At 33.3% G+C, this 21,104-nt stretch overlaps 3 protein-coding genes across 5 annotated transcripts; 1 reads left to right on the top strand and 2 right to left on the bottom strand.

The window, feature by feature from the left end:
- Nucleotides 1–5,644, bottom strand: LOC148628653 (neurocalcin-delta B-like). Of its 3 annotated transcripts, XR_015924103.1 has the most exons (4): nt 5,488–5,643; nt 4,034–4,442; nt 2,982–3,239; nt 1–1,473 (listed from the first exon to the last, which is right to left on the bottom strand). XR_015924103.1 is itself a non-coding variant. In XM_088591700.1 (3 exons), the coding sequence occupies exons 2-3, from the start codon at nt 4,427–4,429 to the stop codon at nt 3,051–3,053; spliced, it is 585 nt and encodes a 194-aa protein (XP_088447826.1). In that variant the 5' UTR covers nt 4,430–4,452; nt 5,488–5,644; the 3' UTR covers nt 2,266–3,050. The 3 variants fall into 3 exon arrangements, 2 of the variants coding, with proteins under 2 accessions (XP_088447826.1, XP_088447817.1); XM_088591700.1 differs by lacking the exon at nt 1–1,473 and having other exon boundaries at nt 2,266–3,239; nt 4,034–4,452; nt 5,488–5,644; XM_088591691.1 differs by lacking the exon at nt 1–1,473 and having other exon boundaries at nt 2,266–3,239.
- A 7,756-nt stretch (nt 5,645–13,400) lies between these two features.
- On the bottom strand, nt 13,401–14,402 carry LOC148628652 (protein CFDP2-like). Its single transcript, XM_088568649.1, has one exon. The coding sequence runs from the start codon at nt 14,400–14,402 to the stop codon at nt 13,401–13,403; it is 1,002 nt and encodes a 333-aa protein (XP_088424775.1).
- Nucleotides 14,403–15,571: 1,169 nt separating this feature from the next.
- Nucleotides 15,572–17,085, top strand: LOC148628651 (neurocalcin homolog). Its single transcript, XM_088591670.1, has 2 exons — nt 15,572–16,170; nt 16,633–17,085. Exons 1-2 carry the CDS (start codon nt 15,778–15,780, stop codon nt 16,816–16,818), a joined length of 579 nt encoding a protein of 192 aa, XP_088447796.1. The 5' UTR covers nt 15,572–15,777; the 3' UTR covers nt 16,819–17,085.
- Nucleotides 17,086–21,104: the final 4,019 nt, after the last annotated feature.

Genomic DNA, 21,104 nt, shown 5'->3' with positions numbered 1-21,104 from the left:
CAAATTTACAATTTTTTATTGGAAACTAATAGATAATCTTTATACACGAAATAAAACTTTCCTCAACAAACCAAACGGTCAAGAATTTATAACTTTTTTAAATAGTTATTGGAAACTGGTGAAAAATCTTTATACACGAAATAAAACTTTTTTTGAACAAGCAGAAGCAAATATAAATACAAAACAAAACATAAAAGAAAAATAAAAAAGCCAAGCAAAATTGAAAATCTTGTCTACTTGAATGTTCAAGTGGAAGATTTCCATAATCATGCATAGTTTCACAGATAAAAATGAATTGATAATGTGTATGTTTTAGACGGAATTCAGAAGTTTTATCGATTCATGAAAGTCTTTATTTCAAAATTGACAAAGTCTTCCAGATAATTTTGTGCACTATTATACAGTGCTAATTTATCTTAGATTATTCCCTACATCTTATTAAGAACGAACACTTTAAAGATGTCAGTTATCATATTGAGGTTTTTCGTTTTGTATATCAATAAGGATAACAACAAAATTGCCAAACGCTAATCAAGTCAAGGTCAAAATAAATCTGACAAGATAGGTATTACATCACCGGCGTAGCTTGTACTGCAATGATCCTGACTTGGTACAGGCATTATAAACGAAGTGGTGGTTTAAATATAGATTTTACAGCGCGCTAAATATCCCTCTTCCATTGCGGCGTGAATATCAAATAATATTTGTTAGTTTCTCATAAACATGTAAATCAGCAAACATGCAATTTAAGTTTTTTTTAAACCAAACTTGAAGTTTCAATTTTAAAGTCAATATCTAATTCAATAAGTCTTTAGGGGTATAACCGCGGCATTTAATTATAATTAGTCTCATTTATGAAAAAAATATTCAATGCAGGAAATTGATCAGAGTTTTCTGTAATTAAAAAAATATACTTGAACCAATTTATTTGATATATAAATTGCCATTTTGCTGCTAAGTACAAGTCAATGTAATAATCAGGCAGGGCAGTTAGAAGTACAGCTTAAAAGTCTGTTATCTTGGATGCATTCAATAAGCACATAAATAGTGTCGAAACAATATTGAGAAGTGAGACAATTTGACAGGTTATGTAATGTAAGCGTAAAGGGAACCAAGGTTATAGCGGTATTCAAAAGAATATAATCCAGGGACAAAGACCAGACATAGAAAACAGACATACACAACAAAGAACATAAAGTAACTTAAATCATACATACAAAATAACAAAAGCAAATGAGCAACTCGGACTCCACTAAAAACTGGGAGCGTGGACCAGGTGCACTGGTAGGGTAAGAATGGCGGAAAAATTTACGGTGCATTTTGTACAGAATTATTATTTATAGAGTCACCCTCAATTTTCAGTCATAATAGAATAAATGAAACGGTGTCAAACAACAATGTATTTCAAATTATCAAAACCGATATTTATAATCATTGAACTTCACTACAGTACATCCCTTGAATGTGCTCTTTCTGAAAAAAAAAAAAAAAAAATAGAACATCTTAACCAATAAAAAGTCGGAAAAAATGTTTACGATGTATCTCTGTAATCATAGGAGGAACTGCCTAGAACTATTTTCAAATGATCACCAATCAAGTGATCATTACAAATGAAAAGATGTATGATTTTTATGTAAGAACCTTTCGTTTGCTTGAAACTGTCAATGTTTTTAATTGAAGTCTTCTAATCTTTTTTTTTTATGAAATACAATGAACTCTATGCTGTGATTGTATTAAATGCAATAATGATATGCCACCACAAGTGCACAATTCGTGTACCATATTAGTAAATCGGTGTAAACAAATGTTGTAAACAAATAAAACTAACCTCTAGACATACTAAAGAAAGTATACACATGTACATCTCCGCTACACTTGGCTTTGAATGTGTAAATAGACAAACTTAATTCTATTCTCACCGAGGTAATTTCAATAGTTAATACTTTTTCGTCTGTACAACTCCTAACCTCTCATTTCACCGAACTGTTCTAACCGAGGAACGCTTATGAACTTTCAAGTTTGATTTTCTTGCTAAAAAACCGTCAAGAATTCTATCTTTACGCTTATGAATAATTGAATAGAAATTTGTTGAACAGTTTTAAAGGAGTTGTGCTGACAGACAGACAGACAGTACTCTACATTAATAGATGTATCTTTAAACGTAATTGTCACAGTATTGAAATTGCATCTTTACAATTTTATCATTAGAATAAGTGAAACACAGACTTTCTTATCATAATTTGGAGAAAGAAAAAAGATTACATATTTCCTAGATTATTTTTATTAGAACCAGCACCAAAAGCATCAATACAAAGCAACTTAGGCTTATTTGCATTCTATTTCCAACTTTAATTGTAAAATATATTACATAGAGAGCTACCTACATAAATGTGGATGTTTCTTAGCAATTGATTATTTTTCTTTTGTGTACATATCTTAGTTTTAACTATTTTTAACGCCAAAACTAGCAGATACATACTATATATATACACATAAGTGTTTGACAACTTCAATTTATGGTATTTAGTTTAATATACCAGCTTGCTAAATGAGATCGAAGACATACGTTTATTGCTGTTTCCATGTACATCAGATCCTATATCTCCAATTAAAGTCTGGTGATCTTGGTTTGCTAACAAACTTTTAAAATATTCCCAGGACTGATAGTGTTAGGGGGAGAATACAAATCTCAACTTCAAACCTATTTCGATAGATTGTCATAAACAGTTCAAAAATTAATTAAGGAACCGATAAGGGAGAATGGTGTGGATCAGACCTGTCGGTTCACATTTATACACCTAGACAGAAACAGTGGAAATGTCATATACAAATAAAATTTGAAAATATATGTACAGAAATGATATTATTTGTGTAAAATATGATTTCCTGTAGTTTTGGTTTTGGTTTTGGCTTAACTGATTTTGTTTCCTTTTTATAATTTAGAAATTGAACCAAAAAGCAATCAAAATTCCACGACTCACATAGAAAAACAGTTTAAGTCACCAATTATGTTCTTCCCTAGTGTGGTAAAATATTGCATGGATGGTTCATCACTCAGGTGCAGGATCGCACTGCAGAATGTCTATTATTACTTGAACCTTTTCCGCTCCTTCGACGAATTCTTCGTAGCTAATTTGATTGTCACAATTCTTATCTAATACTTCGAATATCTTCAATGTCATATTCTCAGCTGAAATGAACTCAGCTGGTAACTTAGCGTTAGTCATTTTGCAAACAGCCTAAAAAGCAAGAATAAAGTCAATGAAGAATAATAATAAAATTTTCTGGAATACATGTATTTTACAGTTAAAACAACTTTTGTACTATGAATTAAGATATGATTTAAACACATAATAATTGAAATATTTCCTAAACAAAAAACATCAGATTATATAATTTTGCTGTAATTATTTTACTTTATCGTACTTCAGTCTTGTATATCACTATATAGGCTAAAAACCACTAATTCCACTTCCCATAGGCTTCTATGCTAATTTGACAATATTCTATGGCTTCTCTGGACTTTACCTTAACTTTAACCTGCAGAGGACTATATATCAGCATGATTCTACATATGTCAGCTCACAATCCTCAGAATGGCATGTGGGGTTAGCAGACTTGCAGTGCAGTACTGGTCACCGGAAGTGAAGGGTCTATAAATAGCATGGGAAATCCCAGTGTTTTCACAAGATAGGGGTATATTTAAAAATCATTATGGAGATTAGGCTTCACATCACAAGAAGCAAAATATACCTATAAAATGTACAGAAATGTTTTTCCTTTCAGAAACTGTTTAAAATTTTTAAATAAGATGAGAACTTTTTTCACAGCACTATGAGGAACAGGGGTAATTTCTGCGTAGGACTATTTTTGCATACGTTCCAAATACTCATTGGTTGAATTGGTGGTCTGTAACCTATATAGAATTACTAAAATGCATATCATTGTGTCATGCAAAACTTCCCTATGTCTTGTCTATATAATTGACTACAAAAACGGAATACTACATATGAATTTGAATACTTCAACTTACATTTAGAATGTGTATCATTTCATCTTGCGTGATGTATCCATTTTGATCAATGTCGTACATTTCAAACGCCCACTTGAGCTTCACCGCTGGTTCTGAGCTTCCAGACATACATAGACCAAGAATAAACTCTTTGAAGTCCACCATGTTGTTATTGTCTCTGTCAAACGTTCTAAAGACCTGCCCGGCGAAAGCCGAAGCATCACCGTCAAATACAGTATTGTATACTCTGATAAATGCTGTTCTTGACAACGCTGATTCGCCTATTCCTAGGTGATTCTTGAAGTCGTTGTACCATTCCTGTATTTCGTCAGACGTAAAGTCAACATCAATGTGTTTCTGAAGGTCTTTGATTGTTTTCGGGTTAAGCTTTCTAACTGATGAAGCGTTATTCCCCATCTTTCAGATGCATCTAAAACGTTCTAAATCAATTGTAATATATGATCAACAATATTTCTACTTCTTCCACTGCAGAAAATTATATGAACTAGGAAGAGGAAGGGAAAGGTTTTTACACATTTTCAAATGTGCATTAAAATTGAATTATCTTATATAAAAATCAAATATTTACTGAACTACTCGTTTCGGTTGACACGTTTTAAATGTACTTGCTTGGAGACTTTTTATCAACATTAATCTGTCAAAAAACGAAATATTTGGTCAAATCAAATGAAAAGGCACGTATTCTAAAAATGATAGATTTAAATTTTAAACTCCAGATTTTCAACTTAATTTCATAATAACAATTGAAATATCGAGCATACGTTATAGAAAAGATAGAAGTACCATGCAAACTGAAAGTGTCAATTGAAGGAAAACGTATCACAGAACACCAAGAATACAACAGACGAACAAAAAGTTACATGTAAGACAAATGAACTACAAAGTGCACACTAATTCTTACAGCACAAATCCAGCATTAATCTGGATAAACCTAGAAGCTCTAGGATACTCTTAATACTCTGTCAATGAGCACACCTAACAATTGTCGTACTTGATGGATACAAAAAATTTCTAGTATTATCTAATTAAAGATCAGTACTCCAAACCTAATTACAAATAATGGATACAAACAAGATAACAAGAATAAACAAATTGTCATCCATTAATGACTTCAGCTTTATTAGTTTGAGCAAGCAATAACTTACAAACGCAGAACAGAAAAATCTCCCAATTTAAGTAAAGACAGTTGTAAATCATGCTTTAGAATATCAACATTGGATTCAATGCTTAAATTAAGGGTTAAAAATATTCATCATCATGTTTATTTTATGTTCACCCTTTTTAAACCTACTGGATTTTCAGATTATTTTATCTTCATCCATTTTTGGTAAAAAAAATAACGTTTAAAAGCCTTTCAACATTCATACGCTTCACTCTTAAGACAAAGGTATTATTTTTTGTAAATATATGAAAAAATCTGTAAGTTTTTATCGTATAAAACTAATAAAACTCACCAGGTGTTTACTGAAAGGTGTTCGTCCTTGTGAAGATGTTACCAAACTAAGGTTATAATTTAAAAAAAAAATAGGTAAACCTATACTTTGAAATCCAAACCCCTCAACAAGAATATCATTTTTTAAATTACAACCGTGAAACTTCAATCTATTGTGTTTTTGCAAAAGGTGTTCAAAATAGATGACTAAAATTTCTATTATTGTTTGGCGCTCCCCCTCCTTATCACGCAACAATTTTTTTTACCGCAAAATCGACTATTTAAATATGTTATATTTATAATGTTCGTTCAGCCCTATTTATAGCTTTTTAAACAGGAAATGCAACGTCATTTAAACGAATCTGGAGATCACATCAACTGTTACAGTAACTTTAACTTTTTCAAAAGTATTCAGTCAAAGGCGCCAGTAAAAAATTTCATACAATAGAATCATGGAAAACGTTCTTCGAAAATTTCAGTCAAAATTTTGATTTTTGTTCGACCTTTTGAAAGCGCAACTGTGTATTTTCTAATGACATAACCAGATAAACAACCACAATAGTTTGGTTCTACTTTTAATCTTTTAAGGGATATTTTAACAAATATCAGACAAGAGGAAAAACAGACAAAACAAAAATCAAAACAAATGCCGTTTCATACAAAAACGGGTGATAAGGAAAACAAAACAAAACAACACATTAAAAACAAAACAGAACAAACTATCAAAAACCCAATTAAGCCAACAAAAAAAAAAAAAAAATAAATAGAAAAATAAGAGGAAAAATTGCAATATTGACTCTCACAAAAGTCGGAAGTTACCCTAAGCGCCCCGGAAGGGTAATCAAGCCCTAATTTGCCAGCGTCATACGTCACGTTACAAATGAGTAAAATCAAGTTAGCGTCAATTTTGTGGGGTCGTTAAGTATTGATGACCATACAAAATCTATGGCGATGACACCATCAAAGACTGGACATACAAAATGATTCAGTGAAAGATGTAAGTTTTTGTGACATTAATTGCAAAGTCCATCAAAGATTTCATCACTGGCATGTGCAACATAAGAATCCAAAGTTTCATAAAAATACTGACGACTACAGACATTAAACTCTCTATAAATCAAGTTTTCTTATGTACTAGAAACAATAATAAGTGCCACTTCTGCTCTTAAAGAAGAGTTCCCTGACAAGACGTCTAGTATATTATTTAATAAATGTTGATTCATGGTCGAAAACAATTCCATGAAATTTATTTCGGTATTGGATTGAGATCAACATGAAAACAATAATTACAGGAAAAACCGTGACCAAAGCTCACTTTGTGATACTATTCCTCCCTCCCCAGAAACCACATAGGATACCCCATGAGTCATTAAAGCTATCAGATAAAAAAAAAAAACAAGATAAGAAGTACACAATGGTATCAAGTATTAAACTCTGAGAAAGTTTCACCAAATTCATCTATTTCAAAGCAGTGGCGGATTAAAACTCGAGACGGACGAACGGACTGACAAACGGACACACGGACACCATAAACACTATATACCTCCTGCTTTTCAAGCAGAGGAATAAGAAATATTTTTTAGATATTGATCTGGATATAGTCGACAAAGATGATAAAAAATCATTTAGGAAAGGAGGTTATTTTTTAAATTTAAGTACTAGTCCATATAAAATTCAGACACTGCCTATGGTAAAAGAAAAACCCACCTAACAAACGATGCTTTTTCAGTCTACATATGCTATACATTCACATCACGATTATCATTTCTGCATTCAGATCTGCTTTTTTCAGAAAATCATACATTCACATTCCATTAAAATCAACCAAATCAGACCAAATAAGGAATGATAAATCTTGCAAAGTGCCAATTCATGTACAATCTATATAATTTTTATCCAAATAGCACAACAACCACATAAAAGACTGAGATTGCTTAGTTGATCAGTAACTGTTTCTGAACAAGCAATATAACTGAATTTGGTGGCTTTGGCATGCATGAATCACGTTCTGTCTGATTTTTAGAAAAAGAACTGCAGCTGAAAGTAAATATACAAATATATGACTATAAACATCTCTTGCCCATCTTTTGTTGTTTAAAACTTTAAACAGTAACCAATGTTCAAATGTGACATTATCAGTATTTACAAAACAGATCGAAAGACAGTTGAAGTAGCCAAATAGGATATACATTTTAAGTTAAATTTTAGCATCAGTAATGCATGGAATTTGATTTGATTAGTTGTGATGATATACTAACTACATGATGTACCACTGCCACTGATATATGTGGTTATAACACCTGGGAAGAAGTATTCCCCCAAACAACCATTGATAGTTGCATAATAAATCAACTTTATATACATCGTATGTATTTTTTCGACCAAATCAGAGCTCGAAAATCTAAATATTTACAAGTTGTCTAGGCATTCCGGATCCTGGATATTGGATACGGGTGTGATATTATGATTATTTCACTGAAGATACGGATCCGACACTGAGCTCTTTAATATAATAGATATATTGTTATCAACAGGATACACAGTTTCAAAATCCGATATTATGTCATCTGCCACTTTCTTTAGATATTGCAAATAAAACAAAAACAAAAAACAAACAAAAAAAAAACCAAACAAACAAACTAACAAAAAAACAAAACAAAACAAAACAAACAAACAAACAAACAAACAAACAAACAACAAATAAACAAAACAAACAAAAAAAAAACCAAAACAAAACAAAACAAAACAAACAATCTAAAACAGATAATAAAAAAAATGATTATTGTAGAATTCACACTGTATGTAGAACAATTGTCCTCCGCAACTCATCAATTTGTTTTTAGTCATACTACAGACCGACTTTATAGCAGAAAACCCCAGAAAACCGTGCAATGCTCACAAAAGTCTCCCGCTTCCCACCCCAACATCAATTTGGTCGTAAGTTGTCAATTTTATACAAAAATATCTTACCACTGTCAATTCTGAGTTGGCCCATCTGCACAGATAAACGACAGTAAGATAAGATAAAAAAACTTTTGAAACAGTCCTATATGGTCAGTCACCCTTGACCGGAAATACCCACTAAGCCCCATTCTATTTCCTATTGCAGAGCTGACCGCATGCTTTTGCAGACTTAGAACCATCTTGGATAGGTTATTAGCACCACTCTTGCTCAAATTATGCCTGTGTCTTCGGTACCAGACTTGAACAATAACCAAAACTCTGACCAAGTTCCAAATAGGTCTGTTTCATCCTTTGTCAGTGTTCCTCATACATTTACACGCCCTTTAGACACTATGGTATCAACGACCATGACTCCAAATTATATAATTGAGCTCAACGCTGTTCAGATGAGTACTTTACAAATTAATCTTCAGGTTCCCAGTTCAGATTTCGTTAGTTGGCCTCGACCTTCTTGGTCTTTCTTTTATGGATATCCGAGTAACACTTTTAAGCAACCTACCAGTGCATCACCATCTGCCAGTGTTCCTAGTAACATTCTCAGATGCAGTGAGGCAGTTACACCTACTGTTGACCTTTCTCAACAGGTAGTTGTTTCTTAGGTTAAGTCTCCTTAATGATTTGATGTCTAAATTATCTCAATTTCAGAGTTTTTTTTCAGGTTTGAAGCTTTGGAGTCAAATTCAACTTATTGTAGGGCTGAGATAAATTATAAGGAGAATGAGGATGATGATACTATTTCGGTTGCTCTGTGCTTTGAGGAGGAAGATGATTATTTTTCTATTCTTTGTGTTGTTATTTCTACTTCTCAGAAGAGTCTTACTCCTCTTACTCCTGAAGAACAACCTCAATCTAAGGATGGTTGGAAGGCTAGAGTCTACTTTATTAAGAGAAAAGACTCAGAGAAATTTAACTTACCCTGCTAGAGTGAAGAAGAATGTTCTTTTTTTCTTTTGAGGTTTCTTGTGGTCTTTCTAAGGAATCCACAACTTCTTGTAAGTACTTTTCTGAGTCTCAGCATTTTCTATCAGCACTTCAGGTAATGAAGGACAAGCTGGATGAATCATTGGTTTACATTCCTTCTTCTTGAAATTTTTAGTGTTCAGGTTATTTCAGCTTAATCTAATTCTACGTGGCTAGATAACACCATTCGTTTAGCTTATGAAGTGTCTGATGATAACACTGTGCAAATGCTCATGAAGTAATGCTATTATCCTCTTCTTGGGCTCAGTTTAACTCAGTGAAAATCTTAGATGCTTTATCTGCTGGTTTTTTGGCATAGTTAGAACTGATAGCTTTTAGTCTATGGGACCTATAGTGATTGATCAGCAAATTAATTTTCCACCAGCCTCTTCTAACAAAGGGAATTCAGCTATACGTTTCAGAATTTATGTTATTTATTGTTATAAAATTAAAAAAAATTAAAGTAAAATTATTGTAATAAGATAAATACCAATCTCCATGAATTATAAGTCCCACTCTTTGTTTCCTCCCTTCATACCCTTAATTAGTAGTTTTTGAAGAAATAGAATGATAGTTAGTGAGTATTTCCGGTCATTTTCGGTGACTGACCGTATAAGGCTGTCACGGAGGTAGTTCATCTTTTCTTTCTGTCGTTTAGCTGTGCAGATGGACCATCTCAGAATTTATAGTGGTAAGTATTTATTCAATAAAAAATATTTGTTCTTTGAAAATTTAAAAATCTAAATCCTACGAAGTAGTATATCTATAAAAAAAATCAAGTTTCTGTGATAAATAGTTGAATGTAAAAAAGCACCGAATAAGTCATTCAATCTTATCGGTTTATATGTATATTCTATTTCAATAAGAACTGTGGGAGTGAGTTTTAATTTCCGTCGTAAATTATTTGAAATATGAGGCAGATATACCGTGTATAGCGAATTAATAATGTCTTTTACAGTTCTATATCAAATAGGACATATTTTTCTTCATGATTTAACAAAACTTGAAGATGTGAGTTATACACAATTAAACTTTTTATTTTTGTTAAAGTTACGAAACTTGTAAAGATCCTACCACCTCAGTTTTACAGGTTAACGGGCTCTCAGAACTCCAAAGTCAAAAGGTAAATTCGTATTGATTACCATCATGAAAACTTTATCTTCTATTAATGGAAATTCATGAAAATGAAAAATTACACGTAATAATTGGATAATTCTTGATCTCACGATTCAATCCATTTTAGTGGGAATTGTTGAAGTGGTATAATATTTGAAAGAATGACAAGACAATAATTATATAAAAATCGACAAAATTACATTTGAAATCATGGGGAATACAAGGCATATGCCCACTTTTACATCAAATAAAAACCTAAAATGACATCATAGTAAGACTTCTCTTATTTGGTTTATGGGAAATTAAGAGGTAGAACTTCATTGATGTGAATCCAATATGACCAGATCTGATGACATATTTTTATGGGCAATTTTATACTCCCCATGACATATTTGTTCAACATATTTCATTATCATATGTAGAAACTCGACCATCTGAGGGCTGGGAAACCTCAAAATACAAAATATTTACAAGTTAAGAACCCAATTTACATTCTATTTACAAGTCGGAACATAATATTATGACATTGTTATCGAGACGAGAAAAAAAGTCAAGCTACATATCTCGACACCTTGAACTAGAATGCAATTATCTGCAATTTTATTTATCTTAACGATGAAGCCAATCTACTTGTACAGACCCTAAAAAGTTAGGTTAAAATAAATAATTAAATATGGTTAGAAGATGACTAATTTGAGATATTTTCAAATTTGTGCTTTGCATAAAGGGTAATCAAGGGAACCAAGCTTTGAAAGTTTGGATTTACTTTTTGGACAGTTACAGTGGCATCACAGTCATGCTTGACAATATATGGTTTTCTGATGACATTATTGAGCTGTTTACTGGCAGTGCAGGGGAAAGACAGAGGTTTCAGAATATATTTTCCCGGAAAATGGACTCAAAGCTGCTGACCAAGGCAATGGTTTGAAAATGGTATTTTATCTGATATTACATTTTTTAAATGTAAAAAATTTAAAGAGGCAATCAAAGACTGTAACTCTCTCAATATCACTTTTTTAGACGTTATGAACATAAGCAATGACTGACAGATATTGTTAAGTTTGTCTTCTGGCAGTCAAATTCGACCCCTTAACATATTAAAATCTCAATTGGTTCTACTGTTTTGTCTTCTGCTAAAGGAACGCCCCATGAAATACACAAATCTCTGAATTTGTCAAGTGTAATCTGACATACATTAGAATGGGCTTCACCTCCAAATAAAAAATCGTCTAATTAATGGAGAATGTTTTCGTTTTTTGACATATCTACGGATATCTTGAAAATTTTGATCTTAGTAGTCGTTCTCAGTGTTCTACTTTTCCATACTGGCTTTAGAATGGAAAAAGCCTGTAATGCTTTCATCTTTCTGGCTTGTACATCTTCGTCAGTGCCTCCAGTTGTACTCATGACACTTCCAAGGTACGTAAATTTATCTACATTCTCTATCTGTTGGTTATTTACCAATATTGGATCCATCTGGTTTTGTTGGATTCTCATGGCTTTGGTTTTGGCTGTGTTGATATACAATCCTGTTCTTTTAGCTGTTTCTTCGAGATGGTTGACCTGGTGTTGGGAATCGTGAAGACGATGCGATAGTGTGCATATGTCGTCTGCAAATTCGAGGTCTTCTAGACGAGATGTTAGTGTTCATTGTATACCATGAGGGTCGTTGTAAGCTGTTGTTGCTATCCAGTCGATGACTATGAGAAAGAGAAGGGGAGAGAGAATGCATCCTTGCCTTACGCCAGTTGTTACAGGGAAAGGATCCGTCAATGTACCAGCATGTATGACCTGACAAGAGAATTCTTCACACAGTAACTTAATCATGGAAATAATCTTAGGAGGAATCCCATAGTGTCCTAGAATGTTCCACAAGACCTGATGATCTATGCTGTCAAATGCTTTCTGGAAGTCAATAAAGTTTAGATGTAGGGATGACTGCCATTCGATCGTTTGCTCAATAATTATTCTGAGTGTTGCAATCTGGTCGACACATGATCGTTCTTGTCTAAATCCAGCTTGTTCATCTCTCAGCTTGCTATCAATCTCTTCTTTCATTCTTTGTAAGATTTTACTGCATAGGATTTTACTAGGAATGGACAAAAGAGTTATTCCTCTCCAGTTGTTGCAATTGGATTTGTCCCCCTTTTTAGGTAGTTTTACCAAGAGTCCCTTTTGCCAGTCTTTTGGATTTTTTTCTTTTTCTCATATCTGGTTTAATAGCCCAAGAAGATATTGAATAGTAGTGTCATTCATGGACTTGAGGGCTTCTGGTGGTATGCCATCGATTCCCGCTGCTTTCCCATTCTTAAGATGTTTTAGGGCTTTTCTTACTTCATTTTCGGTAATTTTGTCAGTCTCTATGTTAAGTGTTGGACCTTCTTCAAGTATTGGTGGATTTGTTGGTGGTGGTCTGTTCAATACCTCACTAAAGTGTTCTTTCCATCTGTCAAGCTGATCTTCTAGCTTTGTGAGGGTATTGTTGTTTTTATCTTTGACTGGTAAATTTTCATTTTGAGAGATCTTTCCACTGAGTTGTCTTGTGATGTTATACAATGTTTTGATGTCTCCTTTTAAGCAGGCGTTTTCAGCTTCTACTGCTAACTTTTCAGCATGGTTTCTTTTATCTCTATTACAGCTTGTCTTCACTTCTCTGTCTTTTGCGCTGTAAAGGTCTTGCAGGTTTTTCTTTTGCTGTCTGGTTTTGGCACTCATCAACTTTTCTTTTATTTCCCTTCTTTCAGATATTGTATCCCATGTTTGATCTGACATCCATTTCTTTCTTTTCACTTGAATGAAACCAACTGTTTCTTCGCATGCTTCCAGAATGGCTGTCTTTGTTGAGTTCCAGATGTCATCAATATCATTGTTCATTTCTTCGTTGTCAAGATCTAATTAAGTACTAAATCTGTTCCTGAGTGTAATTTGGAAGTTTTCTTTCACTTTCTGATCTTTAAACTTCTCAACATTAAACTTCCTTTTTGTAGTCTCTCTTTTCTTTGTTGTTAAAAGCTTGAGTTTAATTTTTCCAATTACAAGGTGGTGATCTGATGCTGCGTCTGCTCCACGTTTTGTTCGTACATCTTGTAATGAAGATCTCCATCGACGGCTTATTGTTATGTGGTCTATTTGGTTTTCAGTGTCTCCAGATGGTGAAATCCAGGTGGTTTTATGACAAGATCTATGTGGAAACCAAGTACCGCCAATTACTAGACTGTTTATAGCGCAAAAGTCAGCAAACATCTCTCCGTTCTCATTCATTTGCCCTATTCCATGTGGTCCTATCTCCCTTTCTCTACCTCCACTGTCATCACCTACTTTGGCATTCAGATCTCCTAAGATGATAAGGATGTCTCTTTTAGGAACGGCATCAACAACTGATTGTAATAAGTTGTAGAAGTCATTTTTATCATCTTCGTCTGCGGTGTTTGTTGGTGCATACACCTGTATAAATGTTGTTTTCTGGAATCGAGTGTCAAATCTAGCTGATATCACTCTTGCAGATATTGGATTCCACTCCAAAAGCGATTTCTTGGCTTTCTTTGTAAGCATGAATCCCACGCCTTTGTCATGTATGTCGTCTTCATTTGGATTTCCTGAGAATATGACCGTATGACCTGAAGATAGTGTTGTCATTCCAGCTGTATTCCATCTTACTTCGCTGAGTCCTAGAATTTCGATATTGTATCTATCCATTTCGTTCGCAATTTGCAAGCTTTTGCCACTTTGATACATTGTTCTAACATTCCAAGTGCCTATAGTTGTTGTTTGTTTTGGTGAGAACAACTTCATCAGCTTTCGCGTCATTTGCTGTCCTCGATGTTTGGTTTGGTCCTCTTTCTCTAGTCGTTGACGAGTCCGAGGAATGACTTTTACTGTAATCGTTTCTGTAACCATTTGTATCCACTAGTGGGGGGTTGGCCCTCTAGCTTCAGCTTTATTTTAATGTGATGGTCAGCAAGTCCCTCACATGCTTTTGTATCAGAGTTAGCTCTCCTAGATAGGTTCCCTACCATGGGTGACAACTCCTTTCTAGTCGGGTTTTACATCAGTTTCCTCTCCTAGACAGGTTCCCTTTCAAAGGTTTGATCCCAGTCTGACCATCGTTTTCTGTCTGGGTTGTCTCCCGTAGCCTTTGACTCAACAGTCCATCACAAGGCAGCGATCTATTTAACCCATAGGTGGGGCAAGGTTGGTGAGAGCCAGGGCGTGTTCCACGCGCCGGTGGGCCTGCACTCTACACCTCTAGGGTCCTTGTTACTCCGAGATCCCCTTCATGTTAGCCTTGAGTACTAGACCCAAGTTACCGTGTGTTACCTCGGGGAGGCAAATTGAAGGAGTCTTGGTAGTGTAGAGGCTATGTACTGGCAGAGGAAGGCTTCTGCTTACGCTGCTTCCCTTTTCGTCTACACGTAGACTAGCCAGCGTCAGTAGCGATAAAACCAAACTTTAATCCCATAATAATTTCATTTGCTAAATTTTTGATTGGATAAGCACCAAGAGATTTTTCTTCAGAGTTTTAGTGGAGGCTTGATTACTTATTAACTTGTGTTTCTTTGTACCTGTAATTTAGTTATTTATTTTGTTTGTTGTGTGTGTCTTTTTTCTCTGTCAAGTCTTTATTCTTGTATTATATTCTTTTGATTCCAACCCAAATCTTGGTTCCCTTGATTCCTCTCTCGATTATATATAATTCGCAAAAGTTATGTGTTTCACCTTTTGCATTAAAATATGATTTCAGCTGATGGTTTAAAACGAAATTTCTTATCTAACCCCTTAACAAATCGAATCAAATGAGTCTACCAATAAGGAACCAAAACAAAACATTGTTTTTTCGAGATAATACAACAATGATCTACAAAAGCAATCTTAAATCCCATTATTGTAGTTATTGTTTAAAGCTATTTGTAGCTAAATGTGTCAGATTGTTTAATATAATGATTAAATGTTTTGCATAAAACACTTCCTTTTTCGAGGTTTTTAAATAATTCAAATACATTGTATTGAAGAAGCATTCCTGTATCCTTTGATTAAACAAACAAATATGCAATCAATTACTAAAAGGTCTGCTGTACGATTATTTTCTCATAGAAGAAAAACACCTTTGAGTTATAAAATAGCACTGTTTGACCTACACCGTTTGATCGCGTCACACAAATGATTCCACTTTTAAAAGAATTGATCGAGCCACTGTGATCACAATTTGTCTTATAAGACGGATTTAAATGTCATACATTAGAGATAGTTGGAAGAGATTGATAAGTAAGCAGTAATGGGGAATAATTCTTCGACGAAAAAACTAAATCCCAAAACTCTTGAAGAGTTGAAGAAAAATATTGATGTAGAATTTTCAAAGGATGAGATTCAAGATTGGTATTGTGAATATAGAAAATATTTGCGGCGAGGAAATACTAATTTAGACAAAACAGCTTTTGTTAAGGTGTACAATAATTTATTCTGCGGCGATGCATCCGAGTTTGCAGAGCACGTCTTTAGAACTTTTGATTATGATGGGAATCATTCAGTTGACTTCCAAGAATTTATTCTTGGACTCTGCATTTCTGGTAGCGAAGACACAAAGAAGAAATTGTCATGGGCCTTCAAAATGTACGATATTGACCACAATGGATACATTTCAAGGGAAGAGATGACTAAAATTATCAAAGTAGGTATTTGTTTTTCTCTATTATAGAGACTTTCTGAAAAATACACTATTGTTCTTCGATTTAACAGAATTAGAAAAGGATTTTAGGGTGCTCCCATTTAATTCTCCCTGAGGGTAACATTTGCTCTCTTTACTTAAGTGTGTTTGATTTAATGCAGATGATATTATGCCAAGAATATTACGGTGATTTTTAAATTGTTATTTATGTTTTTCTCTAACCGAATAACGAAATTTTGACATTAAATAAACGGTCTGTCCCTTAATTTTCTCATTTCATCTGTATGCTTTTGATTTGACGTCCGATAACAGTGGCGAATTGCATCACAAGTATAATAAGCTTTTCAGGATCGCCTACGACTTCAGTGAATCTCGATATCAGATTGAACAATGAACAAATTCAATTAAAGGAATACAAGACAAATGCCGTCAAATTTATCAAATAGTATGTTTTTCCTATTTCAGGCTATCTGTAAAATGACAAGAAGTAATTTGCCTAGTGAGTTCAAATCACCAGAGCACATGACGTCGAGAGTCTTTGAAACTCTCGATATAGACTGTAACAATGAAATAAGTCAACAAGAATTTCTAGAGGGTGCTCACAAAGTCCAGTTTATCATTGATATTCTTCAATGTGACCCAGACTCTTGAATATACAATTTGATTATTTTTATATAGATTGAAGACTAAGTTAAAAATTTGTTGTTTTGTGAAAGCAATAAAACTGGTCGGATGTAAGAGTTAACAAATGCTTCTGTAATGTTTTGTTAACACCTTTTCATCGAGAAAAAAGATGGTATGAAGATTATATTACATGTAGCCTGAATTGTGATTCTATTAATTGATTTTGTCGATGCTGTTGTTGTCTTCATGTTCAATGGAAACAAAATTTTCTACATAAAAATATCTCGTTTTAAATCGTTAATTTTGAGTGCAATTACAAAAAGGCTTTGATTTGTATTTAAAGGCACTGAACTATACGTGCAAATGTGGTCCAACCTTTAATATCTACTATCTCTTTAATAGTATGCTTTACTCGAAATGACGGTGACAATTGTGTTTAAAGTTAGGATTTAGTCACAACATATACAAACATAGAAAACGAATAGTACACTGTTATTTGGACTGAATAAACAGAACTATGTCAAAGTTTGTTAAGCATAATGTTTGGGTGATTCATCTGAATTCCCAAATGTTCTGTTGAGTTTCCACAAATATCAATTTGCAGTTGTAAACTAAATGTAAATGTTACAACCGTAATATTCCTTTGTCAAATCAATTCATATTTAATAAAAGATCGCTTTCATAGAAATGAAGAATTCGAAAATGACAGATCGATCATTTTACAATGAAAGCGGTGGCTTGTGACTGTACAATATGCATTATTTAATTGTTATTTATGTTGACATTGTGGCTCAAAAGAATGTACTATATTCAAAGAACATGCATATAAATAAGTTATTTAGGAGCAAATAAAGTGTTCTCTTCTAATTCCTTTCCCACTGACATATTTACGCTTAAATTGTTCCAAGGCCTTTCGTGTATTTTAAAGTCAGTTCATTTAGTTGATAACTTTAAGGCGCCCGGTTCATTATAACAAATTTTCAAGGTTTTATTGAGTAGTTCCACTTCGCTTCACAGTGGTTATCTACTTACAATATTTTCAATGTTAACCGAACGAATTTTTGTCAATGTTACTTTCATTTTGCAAATTATCAAAGAACTAGAACAAAAGAAAACGAACATGGTGGATTGAATCAATCCAGTAATTCTAGATGATTCAAATATAAAAACCATTATTGACTCAGAAACAGTCGCAACAATTAATTTTTACGAGAAATGCTATAAATTGCGCGTAAATTTTATCTCGTGACTTGTGTACATATTCATGAAAAACAAGGCGGATTATATTGTTAGCGATTAATCAAAAAATATAATATTCGGATTACTTATGTGAACCAGTCATTTACTGGCAAAAGCACAGACAGTTACAGCTGTACGATAGTGGCATGAATAAATTTATGTAAATGATCAATGAATAAATTAGAGTGGATCGACCCCAAAGTTAACTCTCTTCATTTGGTAGTATAGTTTAGTTTTCTGAAAACGATAAGTTTCTGTCATATGAGAGAATCGGTCGATCGACAATATGTATATATGGTGTCGAGTTATTTTTATAACTCTTTTTGCCGCTGGTTATATAAGGAAAACTTTGGTGGTTGTCTTGTAAGAATGCAAATGGAGCTAACCCTACCGATGCACTGTAACTCCCCTCCCCCCAAATGGCTCGTGTAATAATTCGTTCAATTTAGACAAAAACATATTCTTAATAAACACAGAAATAGATACAGAGGCCTTTGAAATAAACACATTCAAAATAGCAGTTCTTAAACAAGATCATAAAACGTTTGATAAATTTTAAATTTGGTTTCAAGGCCGACCTCGGCAAATTAACTGAGTGATTAGATTTGCGACGTTTCAAGGTGATTATTGAAACCTTACACCTCAATCAGCGATACTTATGAAGACAAAAGCTTTAACGACAGTTTAAGTTGTGCATATTGGTTTGAAAGATTTTCCCAATAAAAACTTCATAATTTAGAAAAAAAAATAAAAGTACTGCTTTTGTGGCTAACAATGAGCATGAATACTTCGCGAGTGAGATCTCATGGGAATTTCACATAAAAATCGTATTAAATACATATGAAGCTCAGCTCAATATACATGAATATCACGTGATCAATATTTGCTGGCGTGTCATTAAATTGATTATTTCAAAATTGAATTATAAACTGTCAGTTAGCATTGTTTAGATAAAGGATATGGTTACCATATACAAATGTCCATTTAATAAAAAAAAATCTCATGAACAAATACATACAGAGTTAATATACTTTCATTTATTTAAGTTAAGCTTTATTTTGAAAGCAGAGTTATGAAATATTTTACTTTAAATTGTATAAAAGTCACATTTGTGTTGACCGTCACTTATATAACTTAAAGTTTACTGACTACAATTAATAAACTTGATGTTTATTAACCAATACTTATATAAATATATTCCAATAGAGAGTAAAGAAAGGGGCGGCATGTCAAAATCTTGATTTCTTATTTTTGTCATGTTTCATACCGGTGCATCTGGTCCATGCTCCCTGTTTTTAGTGGAGTCCGAGTTGCTCATTTGCTTTTGTTACTTTGTATGTATGATTTTAGTTACTTTATGTTCTTTGTTGTGCATGTCTTTCATGTCTGGTCTTTATCCCTGGATTATATTCTTTTGATTACCGCTATAACCTTGGTTACCTTGATTGCTCTTTCACTATACTTTAAGGAGGTTGACATAGGGTTAGGGATATAACTCTTAAAAATCATTGGAACGTTTTTATTTGGCATTTTACATCAATCTTATGTAAGCATCTAATTAACTTGGATTCATTTTATTCTGCTTCAAAGGGAGGCTTCGGTGAAATTGAATATGATACAAACATATCACTGATTTCATGAGTTATGTCCCTTACCTGAGGTCTACCTCCTTAAAACCAGTTCCTTGCATTGTTGAATATAAGTTTTGATTAATTATGATGACAAGTAATAGTATTTTATCATCAATAATGTTACAAAGCTACCTTATTTATACGTTTAAGAGAAAATAAGAAAAACTTGTAATGTAAAAGCGTCGTTGTCTTCTGAATCAAAGGATTTGATTAGAACCATACAATGTTTGGTACTAGAAAGTTTGAGGCTATGCCAATGATGGACAGAGCTCATTCTGTTATTGCACCGCCATGTTTCTATGGGCGAAGTCTCAGCCGTTGAGGAATAAGTGTGAGACTTGCTCCTTGAAAAGCTTATTGCATTTCTTCACAGCCAAAAATTTCAAACTATTATTAAACAAATAACTAAATAAAAAATCGTAACAATCGACTTATTAAAGTACAAAACAGCGCCTCTGCACTTGCGCAATCGTCTACTTCCATGTCGACGAATGTTGTCACTTCCGTAATAATATTTTTAAGCCATTAATAATTATGGGCTTACGTTCTACATACTAGTATGTAAAACGTCGCTGACGCTCCGTCCATATTCCCCGACAACGCAGACATGCGCATGGCTACAGTCGGGAGATAATGGTCATTAATGTGTCTTTGTGTCATTAGTTTATATCTCATATATTTTATATAATCCTAAATATTGCCAAAACATTAAAACATTAAAACATGAAAAAGAGACAATCTTCAAACCAAAATGTACGCAATAGTGAGCCGAAACAGTACATTTACATTTGAAAACTGAAGTTAATACTTGATATAAGAAAAAAAACAAGACAGCAAACAAAATACTCCAGCACTTGCATTATGAACTCCCACAAAAAAAAAACAAAAAAAAAAAACAAAAAAAACCAAAAAAAACAAAGAAAAAAAACAAAGAAAAAAAAACAAAAACAAAACAAAACAAACAAACAAATAAAAATAATAATATCCCCCCCCCAAAAAAAAAAGAAATATAACTACAACATTGGATATTTCAACAGTGCCTATTTATAGAATTGATACTGCATCCTTTTTTTCAATTCATGTGATGCATCATTTTTAAAGGATAAAATGAATGCATTTCAAAAATCAAAGTTTCAACCCCCATATTTCATACATGTTCGTAGGTTACGGTCATAAAGTGCAAATATTAAAATTTCTTTGAAGGTAAGGTCGTCTGCGGTGTTTGTTGGTGCATACACCTGTATAAATGTTGTTTTCTGGAATCGAGTGTCAAATCTAGCTGATATCACTCTTGCAGATATTGGATTCCACTCCAAAAGCGATTTCTTGGCTTTCTTTGTAAGCATGAATCCCACGCCTTTGTCATGTATGTCGTCTTCATTTGGATTTCCTGAGAATATGACCGTATGACCTGAAGATAGTGTTGTCATTCCAGCTGTATTC

Source organism: Perna viridis, chromosome 1, assembly GCF_037379345.1.
Source record: "Perna viridis isolate PV_CMFRI_1.1 ecotype Kerala chromosome 1, ASM3737934v1, whole genome shotgun sequence".
NCBI lineage: Eukaryota > Metazoa > Mollusca > Bivalvia > Mytilida > Mytilidae > Perna > Perna viridis.
Note: the sequence above shows the minus strand (reverse complement) of the source record. Positions and strands in the feature narration are given on the sequence as shown.

Bases quoted from the DNA above. Each gene is read 5' to 3' on its own strand.
- LOC148628653 (XM_088591700.1), bottom strand. From the start codon at position 4,429: ATGGGGAATAACGCTTCATCAGTTAGAAAGCTTAACCCGAAAACAATC. The intron at 3,240-4,033 runs GTAAGTTGAAGT...CTTGCTTTTTAG, and splicing joins AAATGATACACATTCTAAAT to GCTGTTTGCAAAATGACTAA.
- LOC148628652 (XM_088568649.1), bottom strand. From the start codon at position 14,402: ATGGTTACAGAAACGATTACAGTAAAAGTCATTCCTCGGACTCGTCAA.
- LOC148628651 (XM_088591670.1), top strand. From the start codon at position 15,778: ATGGGGAATAATTCTTCGACGAAAAAACTAAATCCCAAAACTCTTGAA. The intron at 16,171-16,632 runs GTAGGTATTTGT...TTCCTATTTCAG, and splicing joins AGATGACTAAAATTATCAAA to GCTATCTGTAAAATGACAAG.